Below are 14,351 nucleotides of genomic sequence, written 5' to 3' on the forward strand. Positions count from 1 at the left end.
ACTCATTTGCATGAACAACTTTTGGTTCACGATTTCTCATTGAGATAGACAGGGTGAAGAGATGTGATACATGCATTTTAAGTTATTGTACTAAAATGTCATTATCATTCTAAATCCGGAAAGAGAAGGCATCACCTCATCTGTTTAGATAAATATCCCACCCCACCTACCCCTGAGTTCTAAGTAGCATTATAGTAGATATGAATTATGTTTTTTGATGAGAAATTATTCTCGAAGATTTCATTTCTAAAAACATGAACAGCAGAGGTAGCGGTAGGAGAGATGGCGGCATCATTTCCAGGCAACATCTCCCTAGATCATGCCACATGTAATATCTAGACTATTGGTATCTTTAATAGTATTCGCTTGTATAAATCAAGCAATGTTACATGTCCATGTGCTCTGTTTCAAGTATTGCAACACAAGCCCAAAGTGGGACCCAAACAGTGTTCTGTTTTAAGTATTCCACCCCAAACCTAAAGTTGGACCTGAGCATTGCTCTGTTTCAAGTATTCAAACCCAAGTCTAAAAGTACAACCTGAGCAGACTACAACTTTGATATGGTTTTATCAACACCCATACCAATCTTGTCTAGAAAATTTTCCAAAATTTCTTCATACTCCTCAGGATAGTTCTTTAAATGTTGTGCATGAATAGACTTTGGCCAACACTTGTAATTGACATCATAGCCATGACCTTTCAGTGATGTCATCACTGAGTCCAATGAGTCTGGGTCACACATTGGGTCTGTCAGGCAATAAAAAAACAGGTAGGGAGCCCTCACTGGTGAATTCTTGAAAGCTTCTATTCCTTTGTCGTAGTTTTCAACAGTGACCTTACTTGTTAATGAGAAGTATGTCATCAGGGAGGTAGTGATTGTGGCACGCACAGCTCCATTTCTGTGGATTGAATTTGACACCCCTACTGCCATCTGTTTCAAACCACCGACCACAACACTATCATAAACTTGACCTTGAACTTGTTGCAGTAAATGGGCATACTCAGGTTTTTTGGACAGCTCCACCAACAACATGGCAAACATGTAACAACCTATAGAAAAGCCATGGATAATGAGTGGTCGATTCAAATGGTGTTCCTCTAAATACTTCAGCAGTTCAAGGCTGAAACTGCTAGCTTTAGGTGGCCATAAAAAGTGGGATGGCTGTGGTCGAATTGTTAAAATGTCACAGTTTCTTTTTGTATAAAATGGATGGAATTTCTGTAATGCTTTGGTCGTTGCTCCTAGCCACCCAAGCAATATCACAAGTGGTTTGGTTGGTGACTTTTCCCCTGAAAATAAGCATATAGATGGTAAGAAAATTAACATACGTAACTTTAGTTTCATGTATGTCTTTCCTTTTTTCAAAATACTGTGGAATACTTTTACTATCACTGGATTGTATTTTTGCAGACTTGGTGAAGATGACACATTGACATGAATTAATTTTTAACCTTTCTGTTTGTCAATATGTAATTAGTATGTTGACATGAGTTATCACCAAGGAAACAAGATAGTAGTGGTCGATCACCACAAGACCACCTTCCAGTAATGTCCTTGATATTGTGAGTGCTTTAAAGATGATAACTTGGAACCCAGTGTATGAATCCCTCAGTCTTAGATTACTAGTACTACTCCTGGGGGTGATACCATTGGCCAGTTCTGGTAGCGGTGTGCAGCCAATACTGTTAACCCCAGACTACATTATACAGCCATTCTGACCAAAAACCAACATCCCCTTTTTAGAGTATTATAGTTTTTTTAGAAGATCAAATTTTAGACCAAAATAGATTTGTAGTAGTTCCATACTTTAAGGAAACGGTGGGTCACAAAATGTAGTTTTCACTCTTGTATTTTATTTTCCCAACATTTTGGGAAGATTAATGGCACAGTTATGATTTGGTAGACAATGGACCACACTTTAGACCAAGTAAAAATAAAAAAATAATGTACAGTGGACCCCATGTTAGACTCTTCAGTTAAAAAAAACAGACCCCACTTTAGACCAAAGGGAGAGAAAACATACTTCAAAGGGCGACAAATACATGTATACATATAGTCAAATAGAGGGAGTAGCAGGTGAAATTTACCTGGGTTCATCTGTCACTTTACTGGAGTTCTCGAACAACATTATATTGTTGTAGAACTATTGTGAATCTGTACCTGTTTCAACCTATACTTCCCTTTTTCTGTAAATGAAGTTCTCTGACCTCAGTAAAAATCAAACTGTGATGCATGGGTCAAATATCTGTACTTTGACATTCAATCAGCAAACATTTTGTAATGGCTTGAAGTTGAAGGACGCCTTGCTTTACAAATCCTAAATTCTTTTATAATGACTTTCTGTGGTGTAGCATACTTTGACATTGCAACTTATTAACCCCTACATTCCTAAAAAAAATTGTGTGGTTCCGATTATGCTCAATTTTAGAATCGGTGGGTAGGTAGATTTTTTATTTATTTATTTTTTATTCATGCTGGAGTGTCTAGTTCAGGTAGTTATGTTTTCTGTTGTTTTCCATACAGTCTCTGTGTTATTAGTTTCTTCCCATCTGATGTACAGCCATTACAGATTGGAAGAACATTTTTATATTATCCTTTTAAGTTGATATCAGTTCCGCATCCACTATTTCTCGTAATGTTTCTCAATTTTCAACTTTTTTTCTTCAAATACTTTTTAAAAAATTTAGGATCAGTAGTGAAAAACTAGGTGGGGTCAGGTGACTGGAACCAAACAATATTTTTAGGCCTAATGAGACATACATATTTCTTTGACCACACCTGTGTGTCTGATAGTAACATGAAATAATGTAGTCTTGCTGCTAGACGTTCGGGCTTTCTTTCGATGCTATAACTATAAGCGAACGAAGTTCGCATGTGAGGGCTTGCCCGAACAGTCTAGCGAATGTCATTTTCAGACCGGACATTCCATTGAGATTACGATAAGCGGTGGGTTGGGCCATATATGCATATATATACTTTAATATATTCAATCTCTGCATGCAGGTGTTGACAAATACATTTATGTCATTACTATGTCTTATCAGTTTATGGTAATTGTGTTTGATGAGTGTGTAGACGTTGTCATTCACACATTTTAGTTAACGCATGGGTGGTTATTTTTACAAGCCCCTCCTTAAGATGAATATGCATGAAAATTTAGTTATTGTCCTCTGTTTGTGCTTGTCGCTAATACGGTTCTCTGATTGGCAGTTATTTGTATCCTGATGACATTCGCTAGACCTCGGATGTTCCATCCTCGATAGCGTTGTTCGGCTGTGTGTCGTATTTTATCAGAAGAACATCCGAGGGCTAGCTGATAGACTAGAAATAATGTTGACATAGTAATAACAGAGTTTGTCCAATAATGTAAACCACAACCCCCATGCTATCACTAAAATGTAAATGAATGTTAAATAACAATACCTAATAGGATGTTCCCACAGGCACTTGAATCAATCTGTATAATTTTTTTTCTTTTTAAGTGTATAGTAAAAAAAAAACAATGTACAGATTACTTCAAGTGCCTGTGGTTGTTCCCTTGTTCTATTCTCAGTGGAAAAAAAACTGCTGCATATTTAATTTGAAAATCATGGTGGTAATTATAGTTGGTTTTTTTATAATGATGAAGAAATTGTAGTTCTGTACCTTTTTGTTGGTCAGGGAGAGACGTCAATTCCATATATTTGTGAACTCTTACTGTACGACTTGACATGTTTCTCTTCAGGTAGTTTGAATTTGTTGTAATATCACTCCTCAAAGACTGAAAAAAAATAATAAGAAAGTTATTCTCAATGTTAAATAGTATATGATTCTGATTTATACCCCTGGGAAACTGACCATGTTAAACTGTGTACTTGGACAAAAACATCAGAGTAGAAACTACTGCTGTACCAGTTGTATACACTATGATAAATGGGGACAAGGGTCAGAGTCAAGTTTTATACAACAAAAGCACAACCCACAACACCAAAGTAAAGCATTTTATTGTCTGTGTGTACCACAATCCTTTAGAGCATCCATATCAAATGTACATTGCTAACTGACTACATTATAAAGGCCACATGTTGGGCTTGTAATTAAACCAATTGAAACAGTACACTTTTAGACTTGATATGAATGCTATAAACGAGTGTAGTACACAGAGAAAGTGCTTTACTTCAGTGTTACTTATTGTATATTGTTAAGCCAGAGAAAAATGGACTAACCTACCCTAATTAAGGCTACTTCATGTTTTCTTTTTTTTTTTTTTTTTTTTTTTTTTTGGGGGGGGGGGGGGGGGGGTGATGGGCATAGTACATCCTCATGGGGCCACAAAGGTCATACCAATATTACTGCAACCTAGCTACCATGGACGAGGTCCACCTCATTCTCAACTATAACTTATTTCGTTCTGGGTTTAAATGCTAAACTAATGCTACATTTCCAGGTGTACAAATTCAATAGACAGAGTGATGCAGATCAACACTGCAAACGACTGTTTGGTGGATTTTACTACCCTTATACCTGTCAAAACAGGTATCTATGCTAGGTCCTATGATACAGCATTGACATAAAAAGTCACCCTCCACTACTTCTGGTGCAACTTTTCAGCATAATCAGTGTAGGGGCCATATTGGATAAACAACGGTACAAAGAAAACAAAAATGTAATTAAAGTATAAATCCATGCTCTTACATAACAATATTCATATCGTGTAGGGAGACAAAACTAAAGAAAGAGTGCAGTGCTATTACAATGACAAATAATGTGTGTATTGGGGGGGGGGTGTCATTCTGTAAAATGTGGTCTTTACCACGGGTCACTGGTGGGGAAGTATGTTTTTTTCCATCAGCTCAGTTTGAGAACCTAATTTCAATGCCAAAACACCCACACCCGAAACTCCATCCCACCCCAGCTCAGTCCAGTTAGTTAACAATGACGCCATCTGTAACAACACTGCCATTTTACAATACTAAAGACTGGACCCAAAGAGATCTGAAACTGTATGTTGCAGCTTGACTACTAAAATACACGATTAACTGAAATCTGTAGTCTAGCATCAACTAGTCCTGCTTGCATACGGAGGAATTCGGGACTCGATTCTGACAATTGTCCCTCCCGGTGTTTAGAGTCAAGTCAGTAATACAGACTCGTGCACCGTCATGTAAGCAGGACTAAGCATCAACCTGTTATAATAATATCATATATAAATTTCGCTGAAAACAACAAAACCATTAAAAGTCCAAAGCTTGCTTACCTGTCCTAACCGCACGATTATCCTTTGCATAGTAGTACTGCACTGTCGATCCGCTCATGTAATCACTACCACAACTGTCGACATACGTAGCACGTACCCGATGACCCGGTCAGATGGTTGACGTAATAGTAAAAAAACCACAGGCACTTGAATCGATCTGTATGATTTAAAAATACATTGATTCAAGTGTGTTATTTTGTATCATGACCATCCTTGAATAGAACATCAGCCCACCCGTGTACCCAGAAGTGAATGTGCCGCATCGTTTTGTGTTCATCATTGCTCTGTCCCTGTGTGTGAGTCGAATACGTGTGCACTGTCAGATAAATAGGCATGAGGTGAAGTCCTCAACTCCCAGAGTCTGGGTAACCTATAGACTAGAGAGGTACGAGCGTGTTTTATCCAAGTTCCATACTGGTAATATTTATATCTACGTATTACCAATATAAATAATTCTTTTTCTTCAACTCCCTAGTTTCCAGTTTCTGGCGAAAAAATGTCACAAGGGAGCATATAAAGGGAGAGGGCCGGGAATTGGAGTCACTTTGACAAATCGGTTCTCGAGAGAAAGCCCAATCTGATTAAAATATGATGTGCTGAAAGCGGCTAGCAGGGACATGTATTATTGCTTAGATTGCCGTTTTCTTAGAATGTCATACGAATCTTGCTGCTACAAATGCATCAATCTCTATACACTACGTAGAAATATTTACAAGGGTCATCTTTCAAATTCGAACAAAATGCACATTTGCTCAACAAAAACATACCTGCATGAAGAAAATGTGCCAAATAAAGTTATGCACTATCACTGGGGGCAAAAAATGTGTTTTGTAACGATAAAAATGGACCTTTTACAATAAAGCGAGCACTGTATAAGATCCTCAAAGGCAAGTCAAGTGACGTAACTGTAAAATGTTCACTGGTCCCCTGCCTCCTTTCTGCCGCTGCTGGCGCTACACTCACGTGAGTGCAGAGGTGAGTGCAGCGTAGTAAATGTTTTTTGTACCCACCACTATAAAAAAAAACAACATGATGGGTACAAAAACATATCTAGTATACCCCCACGAGTATCTGTTTATTTGCTGATTTATTTAATTATTTTATTTGTCCCTATACTTTTTTATAGCGATGGGTACAAAAAAACATATCTTGTATACCCCCACGAGTATCTGTTTATTTGCTGGTTTATTTCATTATTTTATTTGTCCCTATACTTTTTAATAGCGATGGGTACAAAAAACATATCTAGTATACCCCCACGAGTATCTGTTTATTTGCTGGTTTATTTAATTATTTTATTTATCCCTATACTTGTCGTTCGTTTGCTTGTTCATTTGTCATTTATTTGATAGTTTATTTATTTATTTATTTATTTATTTATTTATTTATTTATTTATTTATTTATTTGTTTGTTTGTTTGTTTGTTTGTTCGTTTTGTTTTGTTTGTTCGTTTTGTTTTGTTTTGTTTGTCACACGGTTCCTGGGTCCCCTGTGATTTACCGAGTACTTGCGAAATGCATTTTCATATATGAAAATACATTCGTAGAAAATATCAGATAATCTGATAACTGTAATATTACGAATACTCTATCATCAATCATACTTTTTTTTCAAACTTATCCATGATTAGTAAAGCAATAACTAACTTTCATATGAACCGTTACATATCCCCGCCCCAACAAATATAGTGGCTCGTGAATCAATATAAGTATGATGATTTGGTCATGAAATATCAGCCTTTGTTAGTCTAAGATAACACTAATGATAATAGATCATAATAAAAACATAATGATAATAAATGGAGGTTATGTATAATCATGATTTCAGAAAAAAATGGTAATTCACGTCATAAATATACATAAAACAGAATAAAGATTATGATAAAATCCCACATCAATTAATACTCTAGTGATGATTATATTCGTCGTCATCTGCCACCCAAAATTGATTGGTAGTGCTAGAGATAGATCATTAGTCTGTATTCAGACGCGGATCATATTTTGTAGTATTCCTAAATTTTGAAATATTTATTTATTTATTACTAATTTAATTAGTAATAAATATGTATGTACAAATATATAACCCATTACATGAGATATAATAATCAGCTTGTACACGGTGTGTACATTCTCTGTTCTAGACATGACACAGAACGTGGGCTACTACTCACCGAGGATTCGCACACATTATATAAATATAATCTGACGTCGTCATCGAACGTCCAACGTTCACCATGTTTTGATTCTATTACATGTAATTTCAGCAGCAAAAAAAACAGTATTAAAGATAGATTACAAGAAAGGCAAAACGACTGTTGACAGTCTAATGTATCATATGAGACGAGGCCGTAGCAGGATCACTATGAGGTTATGTCAAGGCGAAATTTAGTAGGGTGGGTGCGGCATATAGCATCACTAATTTATTCACCAAATTTAGTCACGTAATATGCGTATCATAGTAACGGTACATATATATGTTATACATCTATATATAATCGATATATTCACGAATATATTTTGTAATTCCAAACAAGCAATGCAAAGATGATGCCCAATGAAGAAATATCTGTATCGTGTAAATATGACACATGCATATTATATGAAAAAAAAAGGTACAAAATCTGTTATGATTTGCATTATGTGGCAAGTGATAGAAAATTTGTAAAAAGCGTCATGACATAAGGCCTACCTACAAAACAATCATTCATACTTGTGCAAATAATGTCGCTATATGTAAAGGTAGATTACCAATGTGTAATCAGTTCTTGCCAAACCCGTAGGAAATGGTTGAAATATCGTATTCACAGACAGACAGACTGGCAGGTGGTCTTACATTACTTACCCATACGGGCGATAACCGCGAGGGACTTTTGATTGCTGTGCATTCAAGTTCACGTCTTCACGCATTGCCTAACTTCCACCAATCCCACATCCAACCATTGCCACAACCATTGTAGCATATAATATCAGAATATATCAGTCAAATTGCTGCTGACATGCAGTGAATCACATGGTCAATTGTTAGTTGTGGTGTGAGGAGAGGATTTGGTTTCGGTTCAAATGAGTGTACACTTTTTGCAGGTATGTAAGGGTACCAGAATTTACAAAGTGAGCTTAAAATTGTTCAACACGAACTTTGTTGAAAATGGCAAACAAACTGAGCAAGTCTGTCATTTTGACTGAGGCGAAACTGGTGTGAAACGACTATGATGAAGGGGGAAACAGTGTGGTGCAGAGGGATGCTGACCTCAGTGATCCAGACAACGTCGGTATACGCATTGTGCCAATCTAGTCTGTGTGAGTTCTGGTGTTCAATTCTGGAAATTTCAAAACACAGGATTTAATTAATGCAGTTAATGCAGTGCTTTCACACAAATTCACTTTGTCTACTAGTGGGAAATACCACCATGTTGAAATTATCAATGTGGCGACATTGGTTGGATAGCCTCCTTTAATACCACTGATTCTGAGACACGTGTCCTTGTTTACGCCCGACAGCATAGTTGTTAACCATTTCTTCAAAACGTCTCTTGAACAGGGATATACAAGAATATTTTTTTTACAGCGATGGATGTATCATTTCAGACCCGGAGACCCAAGTTTATGAAAGAGGTCTAATATATAGTGGTACAGCAGCAGTCATTATTCGAACACATTATAAATACTTACCTATTGCTTTGGATTTCACGAAGCAAAATGACTTCGGAGAAAGTCATAAAAGTGTCTATTACATTTCTCATCATCTCTCTTTACTTCCTTGCTCGTAATCTTCACCATGTAAAAATTAAACCTAAAAGCCATCATCAATTACCATACAAGATTGGGGGACAAGATATTAATTTTCAACAGCTGACGACTGCCGTAACCACCGACGGTAACCTAAGCCGACAGGAATCACAACAGGAGCTTGGAGTAGAATTTAATATTCAGAAAATTAAATATAAGATCAGGAATAATACGCTAAGCCAAGATAAATCACAAAATCAGCATGAAGAAAGGTTGAATACTCCGATAAGAAAGCATCTTCCGGATGTAATCATCGCTGGAGTTAAAAAATGTGGTACTGGAGCCTTGAAGACATTTTTATCTTGTCACCCGTCGGTAGCTATGACAACTGGAGAGGTTCATTATTTCGATATCAATTACTCCCGGAGTATACATTGGTACGTTCAGCAGATGCCTGTATCAACAGCAGGACAACTTGTTATTGAGAAAACACCCAACTACTTTGACAAACCTGACATTCCGCGAAAAGTATACAAAGACGTCTCACCTCAAACAAAAATTGTCTTTGTTTTTTGTGACCCTGTAACTAGAGCTGTGTCTGATTATGTCCATGTGCAACACATGAAACTCTTCCCAATCGTTGGAAAAAACGACATACATAATTTATTCTCGGAAGAGGGCTACAGAATAAATGATACTTTTGAATCCTCAGTTCTAGACCCAAATGGTAAACTTGTCACTGATAATCCACTTATCAGTGTAGGGGTGTATATAAAACACCTTCAGAATTGGTTGAAAGTCTTCCCTTCCTCACAAATACACATATTGGATGGTGATGTGTTCAAGACGGATCCCAGTGTCGAATTACAAAGCATTGAAACATTTCTAAATATAAAGCGATATTTCACCAAGGACAACTTTTACTTTGACAAGAAACAAGGGTTTTATTGTTTGTGGAAACCCCAAAAACTGTGTCTTGGTGAAGACAAAGGTAGAACTCACCCGAAGGTTCGTCAAGATGTTCTTGATAAGTTGAAAGCCTATTATCAACCCTTCAATAGACAACTTGTACAAATTTCTAAGTTGGAAAATCTGACAGATCATACCTTAAACTTTCACTGAACGTATTCAAAATTTGACATTTATCTTTTTATTATACGCCCTCAGCGGTAATCTTTCCCCTTTCCACCTTTTATCCATATGGAAACCCTTGAATCTGTATGCGTACTGCCCTAAGACTAAACAAGTACTATTCGAAAGGGAGGACTTTCCATCGACGGAGTGATAACATTGGAGCTCGTATAACCTGTGATATATTATGTGGTTACTATAATATTAAACATTCCAAGGTAGACGAGAATTTATATCTATATTCCAAACTTTTCACATGGATGAGACTCTGCATGCATATATTTCACACGTGTGATTATTTCCAACATCTTAAACCATCGATAATTTCTTGACCAGATATGCTCCATAATTTATGTGCACTTACGTAACACAGGAATATTTGGATACAAAATCACTGGATAAATATCCAGGGTGTAATTCTTAAGAAACTGGAAAGGAACCGTTCTTTATTTATTTATTTATGGCAACCCTACAGTTATCCCCCTACATACAAATGGCATATATTCTTGTTTACTTTTACTATCTCAGACCAAATCTTATTACACATTGGGTTAAGTGTTATTACATATTGGGTTTGTATTACATATTGGGTTAAGATGGTGTTATATATAATTACATATTGGGTTGATTATTACACATTGGGTTAAGTGTTATTACATATTGGGTTTGTATTACATATTGGGTTAAGATGGTATTACATATTGGGTTGATTATTACATATTTGGGTTATACAACTACGACTTTTGCCAGGGCTACAAAAATTTGTTCACAACAAAACTAACCAAACTGTTAGAACACTTCTAAACCAGATACTGGAGAGGCAAGCCTCCTTAAATACCCGAACTTAATATTTTACCTGAATCGACTTTAAAATGCATTGGTTTAGACATATCTGAATGTACATTATAAAGGAAACCACTAGCCCCGTCTACACGGCACTAAAAATCCTACCTGAGGTAGGATTCAGGATAGTTTGAAGCCCGTGTAGACGCAAACGCGTCCTGAACCTGTCCTGAAACCGTCCTAACTTAGGACACCTTTGAGAGGTTTCCTGAAACCCGTCCTATGTACTGTCAGGATGGAAGGTGCGACATCTCCGCTGTAACCTTCCTACGTGTAGACACAAATCTATCCTATCTCAGGTAGGACTTGGGACTGCCTCAGATAGGACGACCTACGTGTAGATGGAGCTACTGTGTGAGAAATTAAAGAATTTATCTCGCGTAGTAAAGATGTATGGTTTTGTAAAGCATTTATTTTAAAGTAATCAGCAGCACAATATCATTTGGACTAAACTGAAGACGAAAGTTTGTCTAATATTATACCCCACCTGAACTTCTATTGACAGGTTACAAATTTATGTGCAGACCCTTTACATATAGTGTGTTTATATTCATGGGCTTTCTATGGCTTGAGTGATTGGTTCTAAATTTTAGAGTTTAGTTTGTGTGATGTAATATTATCGGGCTCATTATGTTTGACTTAATTTGGCCAATGTATGCATTTGTTAAATGTATTAAAGATACCTTGCTCCATTAGACATGGTATATAAGTTACTGTTATTTGCATAAATGAAATACACTGTAACGAACGAACGAACATCACTTTTAATGACGTCAGTATAGTATAGTAGTGCACACTCACAGAACCCATATAAGCTTATAGTTAAGACTGGTAGCAGCTTGTTTTGTATTTTGCATGCATGATTAATGTGTGAAATCGAATTTGCAGAAATACAGATCCATCATGACAGCGCTCAGTAGGTAAGTGGAACATTCCATATTGACTAATATAATGATATATCACAAATAATAAATGCAGGTACATCCAATGACTGAGATACTGAGACAAATCATGATTTTACTTGTACTGTAAAAATATTTTGATAGTGTGTTATCTATAGTTGGGTAATCTGTAGTCAAACCCCCTGGTTTTCACCTGCATGCTTGAAAGACGGTTTCTCTATTTCCATTACCTACTTTAAAGGCAGGTTTTCAGTTGCTACCTTTTCTTCAACATTTCTACTATTCCATAGCTCTTCGCATCCTTATGTATGGATCTGAACTTTTGGAGTTTGGAAGCGGAGAGGTGACTACATACATGTACTGAAAAGGGTCCAATGGATCAGTGTTAGGAGTATGTGTCTGCTTTCAAGTCCCTGTGCATGTTGCCAAACGTTGCAGCTGTAGGTCCTGGTTAAAAAGTTGCAGTTGTAAGTCCTGGTTCAAAATTATCAATTTGGCAACTTCTAGGTTTAATTACAGTTATGCTAAATTATAGAGGAATCAGGTGTTAAAGCAGAATACATGGAAAAATCATTGACGTTTTACAGGTCAATATTAGCTTTTTTTCTCTGGGATTTTTGTTGGGATTTCGTTGATAGGAAACACTATCACTACTCCATACAGAATGGTAGCTACAGCTGTTTTGGCTTAAATATACTTTGAGGTAAAATGCATTTTTAATTAAAAGTGTGTGTGTGTGGGGGGGGGTGTGGATGCGGTGTGGGTGGTTGGGTGGGTGGGTGGGTGGGTGTGTGTGTGGGTGGGTGGGTGGGCGGTGGTGGATGGGTGGGTATGTGTGTGTGTGTGTGTGTGAGTGAGTGGGTGGGTGGGTGGGTGAATAATTAGAGAAGCAATCTGTTACGTCATCTAGATTAACTGCTTGTTTTTAATCGTAAGGGGGACCTTAAGCGGATTGTCTGAGGATAATTCGTAGTAGAGGCGTGGGAACAGCTAAGATTTGATATTTTGATTTTATTCCGAAAAAAAAGTCAAAATTACAAATTACAAACGTCATGCGAAGTAGTCTATATCGAAGAAACTCTCGGGGTTACTGTATTTGATAGATGCCGGACATGTTGTATGCTATTAATTTTTGTATGCTAATCTTGTCTCGATATATTATAGTCTGTACAACCAATACACAGTGATGAGGCATACTATTTCAGAACTTGAGAACTTTCAAGTACTCTATAAAGATAAGCACACACTTTACTTTGGACAGTAAAAGCTGTAGCTATGTCAAAACGCTTGATAAATTAAACACAATTACAAAAATATATCAATAATTTATCGAAATAACAGTTTATTGAGTTGATATATTGACATATTTGTCTACCTTCTCTTTTTGTACAGGAGATGTGGAGATGTACATAAATTATATACTGCAACTACTACGAAGAAATTCATGAAAGGATGTATTGTAGTTATCATCATCTGTGTTTGTATTCTTTGCCACGGTGTTTATATGTATACGTATGAATCAAGAAGTAGCCGTCTGCTACCATTATACAAGACTGAAGCAGAAAAAGACACAATTTATCAGCGCAAGACCAGTGAGCTTAATACTAGTCGAGGTGGAGTACAGGAAGAGTTTGGTAAGAACAGCACCGTCCTAATAACAAATGGTCAAGTTAGCCAATTCGAGTCGCAGCAAATTGTGCCGAATACAAAGGCCCTAACCATGGATAGTAAGCTTAGCCGACACGAATCTCAGCAAACACCACAACTTGGTGAGAATAAATCGGTCCTAATAATGGCGGGTAAGCTTATACGACACGAATCAGAGCAAACACTACTTGGTCAGAAAAAAACTGTCGACACCATCGGTTGTAAGGTTAGCCTAGATAAATCAGAACTTGCAGTGAGAACATGTCTTCCGGATGTAATCATTGGTGGAGCTAAAAAATGTGGGACTGGGGCCATAAGCAATTTTCTGTCTTATCATCCGTCGGTAGCTATTGCTAAAAGAGAGGCACATTATTTCGATATCAATTACTTCAAGGGTATAGATTGGTATTCACAGCAGATGCCTGTATCAACAGCAGGACAACTTGTTATTGAGAAAACACCGAACTACTTTGACAAACCTGACATTCCGCGAAAAGTATACAAAGACGTCTCACCTCAAACAAAAATTGTCTTTGTTTTTTGTGATCCTGTAACTAGAGCTGTGTCTGATTATGTCCATGTGCAACATATGAAAATTGGTAAAACAAGCGGCATACATAATTTATTCTCGGAAGAGGGCTACAAAATAAATGATACTTTTGAATCCTCAGTTCTAGACCCAAACGGTAAACTTGTCACTGATAATCCACTTATCAGTGTAGGGGTGTATATAAAACACCTTCAGAATTGGTTGAAAATTTTTCCTTCCTCACAAATACACATAGTGGATGGTGATGTGTTCAAGACGGACCCCAGTGTCGAATTACAAAGCATTGAAACATTTCTAAATATAAAGCAATATTTCA

At 36.9% G+C, this 14,351-nt stretch overlaps 2 protein-coding genes across 2 annotated transcripts; one reads left to right on the forward strand and one right to left on the reverse strand.

The window, feature by feature from the left end:
* Nucleotides 1–547: 547 nt before the first annotated feature.
* LOC144442940 (transmembrane protein 53-like) lies at nucleotides 548–2,365 on the reverse strand. Its single transcript, XM_078132313.1, has 2 exons — nucleotides 2,314–2,365; nucleotides 548–1,290 (listed from the first exon to the last, which is right to left on the reverse strand). The coding sequence occupies exons 1-2, from the start codon at nucleotides 2,363–2,365 to the stop codon at nucleotides 548–550; spliced, it is 795 nt and encodes a 264-aa protein (XP_077988439.1).
* A 6,567-nt stretch (nucleotides 2,366–8,932) lies between these two features.
* On the forward strand, nucleotides 8,933–10,084 carry LOC144442941 (heparan sulfate glucosamine 3-O-sulfotransferase 1-like). The gene has a single exon (XM_078132314.1). The coding sequence runs from the start codon at nucleotides 8,933–8,935 to the stop codon at nucleotides 10,082–10,084; it is 1,152 nt and encodes a 383-aa protein (XP_077988440.1).
* The last annotated feature ends 4,267 nt before the right edge of the window (nucleotides 10,085–14,351 follow it).

This window comes from Glandiceps talaboti, chromosome 12, assembly GCF_964340395.1.
Source record: "Glandiceps talaboti chromosome 12, keGlaTala1.1, whole genome shotgun sequence".
In the NCBI taxonomy this organism is placed as follows: Eukaryota; Metazoa; Hemichordata; class Enteropneusta; family Spengelidae; genus Glandiceps; species Glandiceps talaboti.

What these genes read in the sequence shown, in the direction of transcription:
- LOC144442941 (XM_078132314.1), top strand. Translation starts at nt 8,933, where the DNA reads ATGACTTCGGAGAAAGTCATAAAAGTGTCTATTACATTTCTCATCATC.
- LOC144442940 (XM_078132313.1), bottom strand. Translation starts at nt 2,365, where the DNA reads ATGTCAAAGTATGCTACACCACAGAAAGTCATTATAAAAGAATTTAGG. An exon ending in TATAAAAGAATTTAGGATTT is followed by an intron (nt 1,291 to 2,313) that starts GTAAAGCAAGGC and finishes GCTTATTTTCAG; the next exon opens with GGGAAAAGTCACCAACCAAA.